Here is a 19,958-nt window from a genome sequence, read left to right on the forward strand (position 1 = left end):
ATGTGTAAGAAAGCCCAGGGATCCATTCTCAGAGCACTGTGCAGACTGAAAGCTCCCCAGGGGCCAGGGAATTGGGGGAGACTCACAGGTTGACAGGGCTTTTGGGGACACAGTTCAGCACTACAGAACCTAAGCAAGGGAACACAATAATCAGAGCCTACGTCAAAAAGTACCTCCACAGTCAAGAGGCAAATTCATGGCTGAGAAGTCATCCTGCAGGTTATGCTCCAGATCAACAGTGTCCATAATCAGACATAGACACAACTGGGGCAGAACCAAAGACCGACAACACGCTTTCACCATAGGTCAGAAAGAGTCTTGGCTGAGATTAAAGAGTCCCCAGCCTGTGCATGTTTGTGGAGACCTCAGATGAGGCTGGTCAGGGCCATTAAGGCAAATTAGTGCCCCCATGGCCCTAACACCCATTACTCTGTTGCAAGATAGAGAGTTTATTATTTTGTGTGTAACTGAGTTGAGTGAGAGCATGCATGGTAGGATGGGACTCCTGGTATCCATTATAGTGATAACATGCTGCTAAGTGTCAGTGAAGACCTTTAGGAGCAATATATAAAGGTAAAATACAATCCTTCCTCTCTATCAGAACTCTACAAAAGTTTGGCTAGACAGAGGGGTTTGTTCTGTTAAAAAGTACCATGGGATCTTTAAAACCCAAAATCAATTAGCATTTCAGGTTTCTAACTGATCCTAAGGGTACTTAATCAATATCCCCTTTAAGAAAACACACTTTACCCCTCTCCTGATCAAGAGCTGTGATCTACTAGGAGCTGTGCTTGGCTAGGGAGGCGTATGAGGAGAAAGCAGCTGAGGACTCTATTTATTGGCCTCTTTTGGTAGAAGCTGGAGAGAGTGGAAGGCTAGGAACTGAATAGGGACAGGAATAGCATTTCATTACCCAAAAGGCCCGAACGGGGCAGCAGCAGGTTTGCTTAATTGTTTTTTTTAAGCAGGGTTGCTGGAACTTTAGGGTGAGAGTTCAAGGCTCAGCAGAGAGGCTGAACAGTTGGAGGCATTGCAGAACCTGCTGCAGGTTTGTCCACAGGCCGGTGGCACTACAGGTGTCAAGTATTTCCTTGTACCCCTTACATGATAGTGGTGTTTGGATAAAGAGAGAATCTACTGGGGTAAAATGCCCAGTCCTTCAGTAGTGCAGCACAATGTGAGGTAAATGAGACAGTGATCTCCTCTTGCAGCAGAGAGATTCCTTCCTCCTGTCTTAAGTGTCGTATCTTGGCAATTTCATGGACAACTTGGAGACTAACAGTATGGAACAGTCTTCTGACACTCCTCCCCTTTGTAAGCCTATAGGATAAGTAACTCTAAAGTATGCTTTTACAGGGCCGGTGTGTGACTGCAAAACATCTTTCTCTCCAAGAAAGAAAACTATCAGAGTGAACAATGGAAGAGGTGCTCAGCTCATGTGATAGTGTATCCACACTTTCCATTGCTCTGTAAAAAAGTAGATATTTTACTAGAAAAATGCTAGGTTAACTTGAAATTTCTCTGATGTGTCCCATTCAGCCTTGCACAGAAAATGCTCTTGTCTATACCCTTTTAACAGAAAATCAGTGTGTGGTTGTAAATAGCATCCAGCAGGTGTCTGATTGTTAGTTTATTGGTGTCAGAAGCTGACATGAAACCGAAACTGGAAGCATGGGGTAAAGGTTTGCTATTTTGGAGAATAATCATGCAGCATTTGAAAGCTTTTCTTTCTTATTAAGCTGTAGCGAAAAGCTTATCTGTAAAATCATGTCAAATCTTGGGTCTTTTGTCCCCCTTCTCTCCTTCCCACCACCTCCTTCAAGGCCCACTAAGATTCAAATAGGACTTCAGAGATAATAAAAGGCTGCATAAGCCTTAACAATATTTTTAGGAACTGAGGAGAGCATGAGGTGATATTGCAAACAAAAAATGTTGAGCAAATTGTTCACACAGGAGGACTGGCAGGCAGTTGTATTGCTCTCCATCTGCGGTTTAGCAAGTCCTGAATTGATGAGCTGAGGAAGCTTTGGCTGTGTTTTATATCTGGTAGGGACAACCACCAGCAGCAGCAGGGCTTGGGGTCCAGTCTCTGCAGCACAAGATGGATTATTCCCTGGGATCACCCATTCCTGATTTACATTACACCTCACTAGCAAACATGCTGATGTTGAGAGGTGAACCAGCACTTCAGAAGATGCCTTAGGTTGGGCTTTGTCCCCGTAGTGCTATACATGTGCGGTTACAGCTGGCAGGGAGCAGGCGGGCAAGAAGGAAGCAGCAGCTCAGAAGATTTGATGTCAATGGGACAGGCAGAGAGCTCTGCCTGAAGTGGCAGGAGTCTGGGGGCAAACGTGTAGGACGTGGTGACAAGGATGGGTAAGAAGGTGTTGGGGGCACCTTCTGGCAGGGGTTGGAACTGGATGATGTTTAATGTCCTTTCCGACCCAAACCAGTCTGTGATCCTATGGTATCCAGTCACTGCCAGGAAAACGCTCCCAGGGCAACAACGACGAGCCCCCCATGGCGGCGCGGCCACCGGCTGCTGGCTCCGCCCCGGAACCGCCTGGAGGCGGTACGAGGAGCCGGCAGCACCGCCCCCGTGTCTGCTGTGGCAGGAAGCGGCGGAGCGCGGCCGGGCAGCGCCGGTGCTTGGAGCTGCGGTGTCCCTGTGGGCTCCAGGCGGTGCCCGGTAACTTTCTGAGGGGCGAGCCCGGGGGCACCGCGCCCCTCACCCGCCGCAGGTAGAGGGGCCGGGAGGGCTTCTCCCTGTTGTCACCGGGCGGCCCCCGGCTCCGCCCGCCGCTGCCGGGAGAGCCGTTCGGGCGGTGGGGGCGGCAGCGCCCGGTGCCGCGGCTGCCTCCGCGGGGCGGCCTGACATGAGATCATCGGCAGCATGGCCTCTGCCAGGAGCGGCGGCCGCACCGGGCCGAGGGACGAGGAGGCCAACGGCGACCTGGACCGCTCCCTGCAGCAGATGCTGCGGGCGATAGCGGAGGAGCGGAGCCGCGCCGGCCTCCGCCAGGAGATCAGCGGCCTCGGTGAGTCGGAGGCCGGGGCCTCCCCGCCGGGCTGGGTGCGGGTGGCGGGTGCGGAGCCCCGGGGCCGGGCGGCACCCGGCAGCAGCGGGGACCCCCCGCTCCTTTACGGCTCCGGCTGGGGCCGGCCGGCGCCTGTTTCGCCCTGTGCAACCGGCGGCAGGGGCCTGGGAACCTGTTGTGTGCTGCCGGGCTGTGCTGCTGCCGCGGGGATGGGCCCCTGTTCCTCGAAGTCCCCGGGAGCTGAAGGGAGCAGCGGTCTCTGCTCCATTGTCTGAAATGCCCTTGGAGATACATGGTCAGAAGACACTATGCACATGAGCTGATCATCTGTTTTCTTTAAGTATAAACTGTGTATCACGTGTGTTGGAATACAAGCTGAACAAATTTTGTGCTACTCTTTCCAGTGCATATGCTCGTATGGCTCTCAAATGATCCCTGTAGTTTTTTTTCCTCTTCTGAGTCAGACACCTCCCTTCCCTGAGTATATGACTTCACTCCGCTTGCTGTGGTCTAGTAAGCGCATGATGAATGTGGTGGCTCTTGGTGGTCTGTTAATTTCCTTAATCATGAAGGTTTTCTTCAGCTTTTTGGCTATCCTGTTTATTTACGTCTCAGCTGATGCAGATTTTACAGGGCACATCTTTATTTAGCTTTTGGCAAAGCTTATGTGTTGCAAAATGAAAGTCTGAAGTTGAAATTCAGTTGACTTTAGGCAACAGAGTGAAACAACAGCTCTCTTAACCAGAATACTTCACATTAGGGAACTCTTCTGACTGGGCTAATGACTAGAAATCATGTGGGTTTATGTGCAGTAAGAGATCATAGGGAGAAGGTTTTGATGTGAGAAATTATTTACATGTTATTCAGAACTTTTGTATATCCTGGATTGAACTTGTGCTTTAAGGGGGTGAATGCCCAGAAGTCCTGGCAGGATCAGGGTTTTAAATGATGAGTACTGGTGTGTGAGTACTTCCCTTGTTTCTCCCATGAAGTATTTATTGTCTTTCCCTTCTTCAGCTCATTTTAAGGTCCCAAAAGTTTCAATTTCTGAGTCTTCCTTAAAACTCAGAATGAGTTTTTGTCCCAGATTTACTGTCTTTATGATGTGGATTGGCATGGGAAATCAATCTGGTTGTCTATGTGACCTTTATGTATCAGTTTGTCTGCCAGTGCTTACTGTGGCCTCCCAGCGGAGGAATGGCCTCTCCCTTCTTTATTTTTGCCTTGCACATAAAGAAGCTTGTGCAAAGAGAAGTGATGAGTCTTTCCTGTTTATGCTTCCTTTTTTTTCCAATGGATTTGGATCTCTGGAGCTTTATGTAGTATAATAATGTTACATGGCCAAATAAAGTGTTATGGGAAAGAAACTGTAAACAGAACAAGAAAAAAGCCACAAAATCTAAATGCCTGTGAGATTGCATTCATTGAAAAGCTGTTGTCAGTTAATGTTTGGCTATATCATGTTTGAATGCAGATAAAGGCTCACAGGAAAAGAAATACCACCATTGGTTTCTTTTACTGAAATTGGGCAAGGGAAAAACTGTGGCTGGTAAGAACATAGAAATGCTTCCTCTTGGCTTGCCTTTGAACACACATCCACAGTAGCTCATCATGAGAAGTCTTGCTGTGTAACTTGGGGATAATCACACAAGTAATGGGACAGTATTGCATTTCTACCAGATGAAGACTTGAAGGGAAAACCTCAGGAGAACTGCTTAGCAAATTGCACTGATGGCCTGATGCTGGCTGTGGAGAGTTGCCTGTGTATGTCTGTACCTGTGTGGAAATAGGTTATGTGTCACCACAGGACTGCCTTGGCTGCTTGGTCTTTATATCCAGGGAATGGAGCTGAACTTTCAGCTGAGAGCACTGTAATTTGCCAAGCTGATACACCTTTCTCAGGAGTGCCCTGTCCTGCAGGTGGAAAAGTGCCATGGATCTCCCAGCCCTGGGCAGCTGTGGATGTGATAGATCTTTAGCTGGGGTGGCTGTTGTGATTTTAATGCAGGGAGAATCTGTTCCATGCTGGCTGTTTCTGAGCATAGCTGCTGAATATCCGTTCCTGTTGGCACTCCCCTTGTTAATCCCCAAGCACTGCAGTCACAAAGTGGGACCATTTGTAGGGTTAGAGGTTACAGACTCAGGCTGTCATAGGAATATGCAAATTGTCACAGTATCTGACCAGCTTTTTTAAATCTGCATATGTTATTACCTGAAGTTTGGGAGGAACACACTGCAAAGCTTCTTTAAGGCCCAGCAGACAGAGAGTCTCTCTATGCTATAAATATCTGCTTTTGTATATTGAAGGGTTTTCCAATATCTTCATTTCATTGTGTGCTGCACATTACCTGATAGATAACATTGTCACTCCCAGTGAATGAGTGCATCTTTTCCATATTCTGTAGTTTATTTAGAGGGAAGTAAGTAGTTTAAATACTTCTCTTAAGAAAAACGCTGAGCTTCTGAAGTGGTGCACAATATATAGCTCATAGATGAACAGAAGGTTATCAGGTGTAATCCTCCAGTTTAAATTTATGTGTGTCTGGATTGCACTGGTGAACACTGTTGCAGGGCATGCAACACAGTCAGACTATCTTGGCCTGTTCTGGAATATGCTGAGCATCAGCAGCACAGCAGAAGTGCAGGCTTTTCCTTGAGTTCAGTACTTGAGAAAGTGGACACGGTCCCATATGGATTCAAGTGGTTAATAGAGAGGTTTTGTCTGCTTTTTGTGCCTGGGTGCTGTTACTCAAAATGGACCCACCTGTTGGGCTGCAGCATGAACTTACCCACAGCTGTTTCTGTATTAGTGGTGTTTCTTTTTGTAATAGCCAAATCCATACCAGCTGTGTCAGTAGCTTAAACCTGTTGTCTCTTGATATCAGCTGGCAATGATGTTGAATTCTGGGTTTTCCCTGAGTGCTGTTAACCCCTCAGCAATAAGATGGGAGTCACTGAGACATAATTTGGATGGCCTCTCTCCTTTTGTGTCTTGCCTTTAAGTGAGCCCCTACTTCCCAGCCTAAGGAGGAAGTTGCTATTGTTGCTGACACTGAGTTTAGATGAGAGGAATTGCTTTATTTCAGGAATGTCATATGAGCATTTGGACAGGTATTGTCCACAAGTGTAAGCCTCCTTACATGGGATCTTCCATTTTGTCCTGTTCATGTAAGGTAGCAAATACAGCAAATCTGACATTGTGCTTAAAAATAATGACTCATGAGTAACTCCTTATCACACTGCTTGAGGGGAAGGATGATGCCTTCCTGAGAAGCCTCAGCTGGCTGTGAGTGTCATCCAGTTGCATAGAGCATTACAATGGTGTTGTGTGCAGGGCTTGCTTCAAAATGCCGTTTGTTAGAACATTCCTCTGGAAAAATAGTTCTCCTTCTGGGGAAACAGCTGACTTGCTGTATGCCTCCTCAGCCAGGCTGTGCCTAAGGCTCTGAAGTTACCTTTTTGGCCAAAGCCTTGAACTGGGAGGGTTTTATTTCTTGTATGAAACTACTGTGTAGTGTTGTCAGATGCTTAATTTCTCTGTTTGCCTAATTGCCCTGCTGTGGAGGTGTGACTTTGTGAATACTGGAAATTACAATGAGTAAGAAGAAATGAATAGGCAGATGTGAATAATGTCTTGAATTGTGACTGATCAGCAATGGAGATGTGTAGCCACGTGAAATGTGAAGATGAGGATCCTGAGAAGCAGGTGGCTGCCCCGTGGGCTGCAGGAAGTCTTGAGTAAACAAGCAGTTGAAACCTGCTGCCACCAGGCACTGTTTGTAATGGTGATGGTCCTAGGTGCCAGTGGAGAGCCTGGACCCTGCAAAAGGCCTTATAGTCTTGCCAGGAATTAAGTTTTTCTGCTGTTGTTTTTTTCTGGTGGTAGAAGAGGTGTTAGAGGAGGGGGTGCTTGGCATAGGGACAGCAGAAAGAGTAATGTTCATCCTCAGAGCCAGAGGATTGTTTGGACTTGTTTGCGCAGCAGGGCACCTCAGGGCTTTCAGGTGAGTAAAGACAGTGGGATGATTCATGTGCCAAATTATCTTGATGAATAAATCCTGGAAATAAATAGGTGTCTAGTCTTCTTGAGAGGAGGAAAGGTGAGCTGGCATACAGTAAGTGCTTGTGCACGTGAGTGTTGTGAAAATATGCTGGAAACATAAAGACCCAGTTGGGAAAACATGCGTAGAAGAATGGTGGAAGAAAAGTTTGGAGAACAAAAGAGGTTAAAATGAAGAATTAAAAAGAAGAATGAGTAATTTAAGTTTGAAAGTGCTAGATTCATGCCTTAATTCTATCATAGTGTAGTAACTTTAATTGGATTATAATATTCAAGAAGGATTATATATATGTGCTTCTGAAACTTTGCGGAAAGTGCAGCCACTGAGGAGGTGGAATTGTCTGGTGTGAATCCCCAGCAGTACAGAACTGGTTTGACAGGAGTAGCTTTCATGCAGAAGCAAAATGTTTTCTTCATTTGTGGATCATCCTGGAGGTCAGTGACTTGTCCAGTCAAAAGCAAGAAGCTACTAAAGCTGAGAAGGTTTGTTTTTTTTCTCAAGTGTGAAAAGCAAGAATAACAACAAATCACATCTGTGCTAACAAAAACTTGAGGCGCATACACAACCAAATTTACTATCTCCTGGTAATGTCACCTATAATGAGATAGTTTTATATACAAATGTATTGAAAATTTTAATTTCTTTCAGGACTTTTAGAAGGATTTAATTATAGTTTAAAATACAGCCTTTATTGCTTGTACCTTACTATTTGTACAAGTTCTTTTGTCCTATTTATGAAATGTTTTGCAGCTAATGAATGTGAAATGTTCAATGAAAAATGAATAGTCAAATACTGAAGCAAAAAGAAGATACTAATGTAACTTCTAAATAGTAAAACAAAAAGATGTTTACAAAGTGCTTCATAATCAGTAAAAAAAATAATAATAATTAAAAAATTAAAATCACAGCATTCCAGCCAGGAAGAATCCAGAAAAAGTTCCAGAAATTGCAAATGCAAAGTGAGATCAGAACAGTTTATTTAAATCTGAGTTAAAATAAGTACTTTGAAGTCAAAGTGATTTAACAGCTCACCCTGGGGATTGAACCTCAGATTTGTGTTGGAGAAATAGGAGTAAATAGCAAAGAAATTCCAGTTATAATGGAAATGGATATAATAAGATTTAATTTTTTTTTTTAGAGATAGAAGGGGAAGATGATTTTTAAAGCCACTTTTTTTTTCTTGATGTGCCATTGAGTGCTTGGACAGGGCAGCATAGGAGAAACCACTGGGTGGAAGAGCCCATGGTGCTGCTCTGGGATGGGCCTCAGCAAGTAGTACTCATACAAAGAGTATTATTTGTACTTCAAGGTCATCAGATGTAGGCAAGTCCAGTGGAAGGTAAGTTTGTAGCAGGGCTGGAGCAGGTAATTTTGCAACCAGGGTGCAGGTTTTAAGGTAATGCATCTAGCTGCAATGCATCAATGAGAACAAAGTAGCCGAATGCTGCTGCTGCTGCAGGGAAATTGCCGTTTTGGCAGGGCTGTGCTGGGTGGCATGTGTTTTGTTGCTGAGACTTCCTTCTGTTGGTATCACCGAGCAGAAGAGAGGCCGTGCTTTATTTTTTATTATTTTTCTTGGTGTATTTCTGTGCTGGTTGTTGGGACTTAGAGCAGGACAAATGGTTGTATCACGCTGGGACTGGGAGGCCTTGATGTGTTAGGAGAGTATTGTGGAGCATTACAGGCACAGGCAAATAATAGTCTTTATTATTGAGGCTGAAGAGAAGAAAACTCATGTCAGAAGAAGTTTTGAGATTCTGGGATGCCCTAGGATCCTGTCCTGCCACTTTGGCAATCAAGCATAGTATATTTAGGAATAGCCATGTAGGATGAAGTCATAGGGAATGGCAGTCTGGGGTAAACTCTAGGGCTGCAGCCCTCCAGGGTAAATACTGCATTGGGTTTGGGTTTTTTTTTTGTTGTTTTATTTTTTATTTTATGGTGGTTCATTTAGAATTCCATTTCATTGTTCATTAGAACCTTGTTCATGCTCTTGTCACTAATGGCCTGTCAGGCTTTCCATTACACACCAGTGTTGCCAGGGGATTTGTAATTTGACTTTGAAAGGTTAGCTTCTGTCAGGAGCTTGACATACATCATTCCAGACCAATAACATAATGTGGTCTTTCTTTTGTTACAGCTCTTACATATTTTTTGAGCAGTTGAGTTATTAGTTTATTCTTTGTTTTTAATGGAGATGAAGCTTTATGGGATTTTCATGTCCTGCTCAAGAGTATATGTCTTCAAATTGTAAGAGTCAGACTGGAGATGCTGAAGGAGACAAGATTTCTTTAAAAGATAGCAACAGGAAACACCACCCCCCCCACCACCCCCCCCAAAAAAAAAGAAAGAAAAAAAACCCCACCAAAACCAAACAAACCTAACCAAAATACTCCAAAATATCCTTCAGATATGTTGTTGCCTCCTCTAGATAAGCAAGTTTTGGTTTTAAAGCAAGGTATGCCGCTCTTCATTTTTGGATGCTATCAGGAATTGCTGGATACCTAATTTTCGAGAATGAGTCAGTCAGAATTAATTATGAATCTGTAAGCCTGACAGTGGAAATAGTCAGGGTATTTTAAAACATCCATCTCTCATATATGCAATACTGTAGTTCTAGATAGCTTAACTCTTTGGTTTTGTTGTTCTAGCAGAATATTCTCTGAATCTTCGGGGAACTAGTTACAAATCCGTTTTGAAGTCTGAGTTCTGTTTTTAACTTCTAGGATGGTTTGGAGGTTTGTATTAGGGATTAAAATACAGCTTACCTTTACAGTTCAGGATTGACCTTTTAAGGATTGAATAGTACATGTGGTTGGATTCTTTTTAAAGAAAAAAAATGGAATTTCCTGAAGAATGAAGCATGTTGGTCTCCCTCTCATCATCTGTGTTCAGGATGCTAGCCAATTGGAAAAGAAGATGTAAACAGCTGAAATACAGTTGTATCTTATGTTCCAGCTACTGTTCATTAAAACCAAAACCCTGCAGTTAAATATTAGTAATGGTTGTTGTATCTCCTTATGCTCTTAAATGTGCTAAGTAGGATCAGGGTGGCAGCTCACTGACATGGAAAGTATTACCATGAAATGAATGATAAGGTTTAATGAGAAAGTGTGCAAAATCACTTCATGATCCCAGGAACCCCCTGAAGAGTGAAGCTACTTTCTTCCAGTTGGTACTCAAAAGAATGTGAAACTGCTTTGGTCTGTTTGCAGCCCCTTGGGCTAAGCAGGATGAATGTCAGAGAATCAAGACTGCTCTTTTTGTGTGTGTGATCCCAAAGAATGTATTGATTACTTCTGTGCAGGAAATAAAATACAGAAATACCAGATGGAGCATCATACTGCACCTGTAGAGGAGTTGGGGTACCTGGGCACAGTTCAACAGAAGTGTGCTTGAGACCACTTGCTCTGTTGTACTGTGTCTGGTTTCCCTCATGGGAAATGACATTGCTGGGCTTTATCTCTTTCTTTTAACCAGGATGTGCTCAGTGAGTCGGCAGCCTAGGTTTGATGTTAGTGTGATGAAAATCCTGGCTCAGTAGCAGCATAGCTTTTTGTAAGCTACCACACAGAGGAGAGAGGCACTATGTTAGTAATTGCAGGGTCTGCCTCCATGCCGGCATTCTCTGTTTCAGGAAATTTGCATTAGGTGTTGCTACAACTTTATCAGTCTGTCAGAGCTGCAGCCTGTAGGGTCTTCTGAAGGAATATTGGCAGCATTTGCCCTTTGAACACTTTGTAGTGTTTCCTTTGATCAGTTGTATGTGAAAAATGTTACTTCTGATTATCTGTATCTGGAAGTAATATAGATAAGTTTAGCTCCAGTCTGTGTTTGCATATCTACCTACCAAGTTTGGATAAAAGGGAGAAGCAGTATGTTGAAAGTTCTTGGTCCTGTCTTGCAGGGCTTCACATGATCAGCAGGAACTTGAGAGATGGATTAAAATGCCAGTGAAGCTTGAGCTGTCATTGCGCTAAGAAGAGTTTAATTTAACTGCCCAGAGATGCTTAAACATCATCAAGATGAGGGAAGTGTTTTGAAATGGATTTACAGTATTCTGCTAAGAGCTGTGAAAGACTTCACCAGACATTTATTCCTCTGCTTTTTCAGAGAACAGGTAGAGGAGCTCTTGAATGTCTAGCAGTGTTAGATCTTCAATAAGGAATATATTTACTTACCTGCCTTAAAGGACCCTGAGAGGTGGATTTTAAATTTCCATAAAATTTAAAATGCTCCATTATAATACAGAAGATGTTCAGTGTGATTTTAGTGATCAGTCTTGAGGAGATGAGTTTATTGCCTTGTACAGGTCACTTCTGTTTGGTTATTGCCTGCCTGATCCTTTCAGAAACAAAGCAGCAAACTCACTGCAGTATGTCTTGGAAATAGAGATCTCTGTGAACCCAGGTGGCTTCTTAAATAGTCATGATCCAGCTTTCTATGTGCTTCATAGGAGTGTTTAAGTACTTCATTTTCCTTGGTTTTAATGAGTGTAATTCTGCCTAATAACGAAGACTTGAATGGATGACCTGTGTTTTTCATAGCAAGGGTGACTAAGCTCTAGTCAAAGCATCATGTGGATTGTTAGTAGGCTGTGGTTTATGTGGATAAAGACAAACTAATTTCATCCTCTTTGATCTTTCATATTCCAAGATTACATTATGCTGTGTTCTTTGGTCTGACTCTTCAGATTCAGACTGGATTGTGTGTCATAATTGGCTTTTTTTTCCTTTCAGTTAAAAAAAAGAACAAAGATTTAAGGCTTTGTGTTGAGTGCTCTGGGGATGTAGGAGCTTTAAAATTGTTCCAGGATCAGAATAATTGTGAAGTTTTTAACTTTCTTCTGTTCAACTGTCAGGCTAACTTAGTTGGTGATACATACACATACACACACATACACACACACACACACACATATGTATGTATTTAATTCAGTGCATGGACCCTATGACATGATAAAACTGTTTTTTTATGGAAGAATGGTGCCTTTGGTACTTGTCTCATGTTTTAGCATGTCTAGTTGCTCTTAGAAGCTAGTGGGAAAAACTGGTTGTGAGCCTAAAATAAAAAAGCAGGCAAAGCGTAAGATCCTAGGTAAGCTGGTTGCTATTTCCAAGTTTTGATGTTTTGCATTTATTTCTAAAATACCATCTCTAGGTATCTCCAGCATAAAGAGATTAAAATGTTTGGACTGGCTTGGAATTCTGTCTTAGACTTGCTCTAATGGTTTGCTCTGGGGCTTTATGATTTGACATCTGTAGATGGTCTTGGTGCTGCAAGTATCCATTAATGATTTAAGTACTACTCTAAGCAGGATGGTGTCCCGTTTCTGGAAGTTGTGCTGTCCTCTACACCAGAGGCAGGCTGCTCCTTACTGTAACATGGCTAGGATCTTCACCTTCAGCTAGTGACATTTTACTGTCATGGGACTTCTTTCAAGTGTTACTAGGGGATAGAGGATGGTCATCCATCCAATGCTTGCTTGAGACTTTGAGTCCATAGTCAACCTGAGGTTTGATTGTTCATCATTCTTTTTACTGATGGTGTGGCACTACAGGAGAAGGGGGAGGAATGTGTTACACTCTAAACTGGAACACATTTGAAGTCCATAACCCTGCATGCCTACAGTGAGCAGGGATATAACAACCATTAATGCTGAACATCAGAGATCTGAGTTTAGTGTCTGCTGTTCTGTGGGGTTTTCCTGTGATTTTTAGGAAGTTGCTGGCACTCTGCACCTGCATTCCTAATCTGGTGTTTCAAAATAATAAGCCATTACCTCAGAGAGAAAATTATGGCTGACAACTCTACTAATATCTTAGGGACAAAGGGTGAGCGAGGGCTGAGAGCTCCCTCCGTAAGCAGCATCCTGGAGGAGTGCAGTAGCATAGCCACAGTAGAGTGCATCAGGGAAAGTATGGGTCCATCCGGTGTGGACTGTCCACTTCTGAGCTTGTTGGTTTGGCAGAAAGATTGAGCAAATGATAGTAACAGTGAAAACATATATAAAATATACAAACTAATAGTTTGTGTATTGCAGTGTTAAGAGACTTAATGATTTTGTTCCCCATCTGAATAAAACCAATGCCTGTAAATAACATAAATTTTGCTTTATTAACAAAAGCCATGAACACAGAGCAGTCTGTGGGATTTTGGGGGTCAAATTGGAATTCTAAGGTCCTTTCCAAGGTGAATTATTCTATATATCTGCCACCACTTTACGTTTTTCATCCTGTATTGTTTTGAATGGGGCAAAAAAGGGAAATCAAGCATAGGCATGGTCTCCTTCTTTCTACTTTCCTGGCAAGAAACTTAAAAGGAATCGCAAATGTTTCTTGTTAAGACAAATGCTGTGAAAAATGCAGCAAGTAAGAATGTAACACTTACCTTGCATTGTTCATAACTGTCTTTTAACCCTGAGGTTGAAGGCTTTTTCTCAAATATATGGGAAAACAAAAGCACAAATAGAAATTGGAGTTTCTCTGGCTGTATCTGGGGCCTTTATCTGTCTCTTCAAATGTAAGATCTATGTTTTAGTGCTTTGATGATTGAATGGAAGAAAATTAAGATTCACGTTCTTCATTTCAAAACTATTGTGGCAACATCACAAGGCAGGGTGTTCTGAAGCCCCATGGTGGGGAAAACCAGAAACAGACATTGCCTTCTTGTGCTTTTGCCGAGCAATTTTCTAAGACCTTTCTTTCTCAACTCACATGTCTTACTTGGGGCAACGTAACTGTCATGGGACAGAGGTAGTGATTTCCCAACAGATAAAGGTTGTGACTATTTCTGGTTTTATAAACCCTATTTTGTAGCAGTCTTTTAGTCTGGAGGGAGTGGGTGGCTTGTTGAGGGTGATATGGTGAGTCGGAGAGAGACCCAAGGAGGGCAGAAGAAACAGAGGTCAAGTGTCAAACCATAGTCTCATTGTGTGTGTGTGGGGGAAGCTAGAAAGTTCTTAAATATTTAGTCCAGTATCATATTCCCTGGGCCACTTCACTGTAGTACACCCATATGCAAGCCTTGTGCATCTGTAGGCATTCGTAGATGTGCAAGCTCTTCTCTGCTTTGGAGGAAAACTTTAGTAGTGATGCTGGTTACAAATGGGAAGAGATGGCATGTTTCCAGCAGCTGACATGTTAATGGTAGATTACACCTGCATTTATTAAACTGAATAGTAGCTTTGCAGTAGTTGCTCTCTGTCTGAAGGAGTAGGGTGCTGCTGGTGTTAGGGCAGTTGTTTTGACTTCTTTCTGACTGAAGTTAGTATGTCATGCATGTTACTAAAATTCCTCCTTTGTTTCTTGTTTCTCTCTTTTAATCAACAATGTCTGTTTTCCCAGAGAGTCAATTTTTCTTGTTTTCAATAGTTCTGTTGTGGACTAAATTACAATCTTATACGTGTGGGAAAAGGTATTGTTCCTTGACAGCCCCAAGTAAAGCACAAAATGCTTGCAGCACAAAAGGCTGGTGTGCTGTCGAGGGGATTGATGGTCTCCAGATCTGCAGGTTTGCAAGCTACACGCAGTGCCAAAAGGCTGGCCTCAGACTGGTTCCTTGTTTCTTTGATGATTTCAGAGTGAAGTGGTAGGATTTTAAAGGAAACATTTTTCTTTGTATGAATATGGTTTGTTTAAAGGGAAGCTTTGCTTTTGCAGGGAGGGGGAGGTTTCACTGGGATGTATGTGAGTGGGCAGGCACTCTTCACTTTTAGCCAAACAGCTATATTTGTTATCGTAGAAGCCTGTGTTGTTAATAATGGAAATGCTAAAGGGAGTGCTGACTAATTAACTGAAATATCTAGGCACTGGCAAAGGTGTTACATTTGTTGGACATAACATTAAGTACCACATTGCTTTATCCTGAAGACTCTAGAAAATAATCTAAAGTGGGAGTTTTAAAGGTTTGGGTGTTTTAGTACCACCTCCTTCTGTAGACTAGTGTTCTTACATATGCATGTCAGTTTGGACCCCATTTGAGAGATGCAGTGTCAAACAGTTGGGGTTTTTTAAATCTTGGCCGCAAGATGGGTGAAAGTGTTGGTTGTCAGCTTCTAAAAGCGAGTGGGTTTGTGGTCTAGAAGGTAAGTGAGAATTACAGCTTCCAGTGCAGAGTTGCCAACTGCTCACTCAGCTGCTACTGATGTACTACTTAGAACAAAGAAACTGAATTTGGAAAATACTAGTGTGTGGTAGTAGGCATGTGTAGGAAATGGCTGTGCTTCCCTGTAAACTGCTGGTGTAATAATTACTCCTTTCTGCCTTGCCAACATGATGCTAACTAGCAGCCTGCAGCAAAGATAAAATACTGGGGGAGGTATATATGTGAGAACATCTGTAACAGCCACACTCTAGGTTTATAAGGCTGGAGCTCTTCCAAAATACGATTTACTGGTTTTACCTGATCTACCACAATAGTTTCTCAGATAGTGCTGTGACAGTGGTATTTATTAAGTGTGAAAATGGAGACATTGGAAGTCATGAATTTACAGGACTAGTAGTCTTTGATCAGTGATTGCTTGGCAGAGAACAAAAATAGCATGTATATTTAGAGCTGAAAATGCACATTTGTCCTGATGCAGACAAGTTCCTACACTCCAGCAGTGCCAGCACACTTCGTAAGTTACCAAGTGATCTTCCCAGATTTGACTTAGGTCTTGGAAAGTTTGGGACTGTCACCGGCTGATTCTGAATCAGCAGCAGGGAATGTGTAATAATTTGTCCCTCCTACACTGGGTTTAAAGAGGTTGTATCCAGAGGAATCAAGGTTGCCTCTGTTAGAGGAGGATGGTTGCACCTCTTATGAATTCTCCACAGTTGGTCAGTTAAGGAAACACAAAAGCTTTGTGCATTATTTTCTAATGTGAAAGGCATAACTAGGTGATTCCTCTGGTGTTATCCAAGCAAATAAATGAAATCTGGAAATGATGCTTCAGTGCCTTCCAGAATTGTGTATGGGTTTGAGTGAGGTTTGGATGCAGTTTCTGGGGAACTGAACTACCATGTGTGATGAGAAGCTGCATTACAGCAAAGTAGCTGATAACTGTTGGATGAAAATGAGTTTATAGTTTCTATGCACCAAAGTTCAGTAGCAGATAACTATCTTGACAGTTATGTTGACCCTTGCTATAATTAGATATTTAAAGTAAAGTGGCAGATGCTTGTAAGATGCTGTCACGATTTGGTATTTCATACTGACATATGGTATTTAATTGTTTCTCTCTAAATTTAACATCTAAGATTGCTCCATCTTGGAAAATGCTTCTAAAATTATTTACAGTTCAGTCTGAATCCCACTTTTTTGAAGAGGGTATCTGCAGATGGTTCACAGCAGTTCATGCTTTTAAATCCTGTGGGCTTTGATTCATTGTTAAGCATCAACTAAAATGAGGGTCTCCACAGCATATGTAGTAATAGAAGAGAGAAGACTGCAGAGAGGCATGAGTTTTAAGAATACATTCTCCTTTTTTTTCTTTTTTGTTTTTTTCTAGAGGAGGTTGTATTTGTGTTCTCAGGCACAGTGATACACAGCAGTCTTAAGCAGCAGGAGAAGAGCATGTGGAAATGGAGAACTGAAACAAATCTGGATATAAGAAAAGTCTCCCCCACCTTCCTCTTTGAGTAATACAGAAACAATCCCAAAGAAAATAAAGGGAAAACCACAGTGTCCAGGATCCAAGTACTGATAACTCATGTTTTGTATGAGTGAACTGTTGTTTTACTTCAATATTCTCATTACTTTCATGAATCGAAGTAACAAATGAGCAAGATTTCTTTTGTCTTTGAGATGGGAGGAATCAAAAGAGGGTCTATGCTTAAAGAAGCTCTAATCCCCCAGCCAGTCTTTGTGAATGCTTTGTGAGTGTTCAAACTCGGGCATGTTCAGCTGTATCTTTCTCTGTCATTTTCTGTGGTCTTTCAAAATACTTCATGAAGATGTGTATGTCTGTTGTATTCTGGCAGGCAGCATCAAATGTATTACAGCACTGTCATGTATGATATCACGTGGCTTTCATGTGAAAACAAGCATTCACCTTAATGTTTGTGTTACTAAGTACAAGTATTCATTTGCTTAGAATCTACTTGAGCATGAGTTGCAGAATCAGCTGAGTTATTCTCTTCACATGACTTCCACAGATACGTTTTGAGGGGTTGGACTTCAATACATGAACTCGTGCTAGACCTTTACAAAGGTCATTCTGTGTTCCTGAGTGTCCCTCTCCTCTCAGTGGGAGAAAACAAAGCGAAAACAAACATGAAGTTGATTGAACTGGCAGATGGTATGTGAAGTGTAGAAAGCAGAAATCAAAGTGCTCTAGAAACTAAAGTTTTCTGAAGTGACCAGAAGTACTTCAGACAGCAGTTGAGTACACAGATAAGATGTGCTATTGGTATCTAGAATGATGAGGTGAGTACCGGGCAGAAAGTCTTTGTGCAGTAAGAAAACAGAGAAATAACACCCTCCAACAACAACAACCCCCCCAAGAGAATGCTTAACAAATCTAGTATTTGAGCTAAGGTGTCTTTCTTTTACAATATCTCTTCATGGGAGTTGCTTTACTGTTTTTTAGCTGTTTTCTGTATAAGGAGGTGCAAAATTTGACCTAGAAAAAGTAATTCAGTCTGTGGAAGAACTTCTCTTTGTGTATTGTTCTCCTTTCGTTGTACATTACAGATGTGCCTAAAGCCACACTCAGGATGTTTTTTTACAAATCCCTTCTCTTTTGGATGGAATTCAATAAAATAGAAAATAGAAAAGTATGCTTTGAATTCAGAAACAGCTGTACAAGACCGTATCAGTAAGGATGCAACTGAGAAATGTGTTGGTTGATTGCTCTTCAGTTCCAAGGGAGTTTGTCAGGTGGGTGGAATTGTTTCCATTGCTGCTGCAGGGGGCTTTTATGAATTTAATCTTGGAAAATTAAAGCACATTAAATACTGAAGTTCCCTCTTTGTTAGGGCTCTTTTCCTGTGTTATATTGTCGTAACCATTCAAACTGAATTGCTCTGGGCTCAGTTTCCTCAATACAAAGCTGTGCAATTTCATACAGTGGTTGTGTTTTAAGTGTTGACTATGAGAGCTCTATTATAACCTCTTCTAGGCCTGTTAGTGTGTTCTGTTGTACAAGGGCACATTTGAAATCTTGACTGCTGTTCCTGGATGTTTCATCCAGTTGTGCTAGAGCTCTGCAATGGGAATACTTGAAGAGCAGGGAAGAAGAGGAGATAGTTTTGTGGAAAGGCATGTATATGCCTCAAAACTGGTTGCATTAGAAACTCTGCTATTGGGTTCAGCTGAGTTTCAAACACTGTGTTCACAGAACAGGTTAGTATTACCTGGTTTTGGAGCTGTAGTAATTCCATAATAGCTCTTCAGTGCAGTCAGGAGAGAGGAAGTCAGGTGTTAGAGGTTATGAGGGAAGGGGTAGAAATCAACATTTTGCTACAGAATGGTTCCGTGGCATGTGCTCATCTTAATAAGGTTCATTGAAGGGCAGCAAAGGTGCCATGGGGATAGCTTCCATACAGGGCATGTTTAACTGGTAGGCTAGGACTTCTAAATCTGTAAGAAGAATACTTCAGATCTTGTGTGTGGAGAATTGTAAAGTGGATAGCCTAAATACAGTTTATACACAATAATTGCTCACTGTGTCTTCTTGTGAAGAAAGCCATCCACTAAATTGGAAATTTGTAGGTTAAAAAAGGAAAGCTAAAAACCAAAACACCCCATCACCAAAGAACAACAAAAACCCATCCCCCCCCAAAAAAAAACCCCAACCAAAACAAAGAAAACAACCCCCCCCCAAAAAAACCTACACACACAGTGTTTGGTAAAAGCTGTTGTGTGGTTCATGGTCACAAACAGGTGTAGGTTGTAAAAGCTTGCATAAATCCAAGGAGAGCATGGACAGGTGAGTAGAACAGAGGTCCATTGGGTGCTGCCACATACACAGGTTGCTGGCACAGGATTAAACATGCATTAACTGTGCCATTGATTAGAAGTGCTATTGCTGTATTATTATGCAGTGTTAATGTACAGTACCTATGAAGACCAGGTGTTTTCACTAGTGAATCTAGAAGTTGTGGTCTGTTACCATTTCTGGATGCGAAGAAAGCAGTCAGGGAGAGGAGGAGGAGAGGTTAAAACAGGAGCTGCAGGAAGAAGTAGGTAAAGAGCATGTAGGTTTTAAAGATGATTGTAGGATAGCAAGACCAACTAACTTTGCTGTTAATAAACCAGGAATAACTGATGGATCAACAACCTAAATGTCTCATTTTTCTAATGTGGTATTAGGTCAGGTGAAAGCAGCTTCACAAAGGAGCCATACTCAGATCTGTTGGCATTGTGTCTGCATTTTCTCTTCCTGCTTGCCAGTAGATAATGAGGAGGTAGAAAGACACAAAATGTGTTACAGAAATACTATGATTACATTTATTAAGAAGTCTGTGTACATGTGTTAGATTAGCACCAGCTATCCTCTTTAATTACTTGATTTTGGTAATTAAGTTCTACAGCCAAGCTGCTTGTTAGTCAAGGCAGATGTACACGAAGCCTTAATGTAGTATTTAAGTATGGGAAGGCAACTAGGGGTAAGGGTTTTGGTCTTTCTCCTTCCTTGCCTGTAGCTGTTCAGGAAGGAAATGGGAGGGTGCTGGTTGTGTGGATGTTGAGCTGTGGTTTGGCAGGTCCCCTGTGGAGTGCTTGGATAGCCAGGCTCTGATGGTTGTAATCCTCCAAGTCCCTTGCAAGGGCTTTTCCAAAGAGTTATAGTAAGAGCCAGAAATGTCTCTAAAACAGGCTAAGGGATCTGATGGATGATGGCAGTGTAGGGAAATTTGTGTGCTGAAACTCTGTG

General features: G+C 42.3%; 1 protein-coding gene across 2 annotated transcripts in view; it reads left to right on the forward strand.

Moving 5' to 3' along the window:
- Positions 1 to 2,614: 2,614 nt before the first annotated feature.
- KIAA0930 (KIAA0930 ortholog) overlaps positions 2,615 to 19,958 on the forward strand; it is a 72,149-nt gene continuing 54,805 nt past the window's right edge. The window contains exon 1 of one of the 2 annotated variants that reach the window (XM_034062970.1): positions 2,615 to 3,038. In XM_034062970.1, coding sequence (XP_033918861.1) covers positions 2,894 to 3,038 — 145 coding nt within the window. In that variant the 5' untranslated portion in view covers positions 2,615 to 2,893. The remainder of the gene's footprint in view (positions 3,039 to 19,958) is intronic. The other variant, XM_005147991.4, reaches the window with a different exon arrangement.

This window comes from Melopsittacus undulatus, chromosome 5 (assembly GCF_012275295.1).
Source record: "Melopsittacus undulatus isolate bMelUnd1 chromosome 5, bMelUnd1.mat.Z, whole genome shotgun sequence".
NCBI lineage: Eukaryota > Metazoa > Chordata > Aves > Psittaciformes > Psittaculidae > Melopsittacus > Melopsittacus undulatus.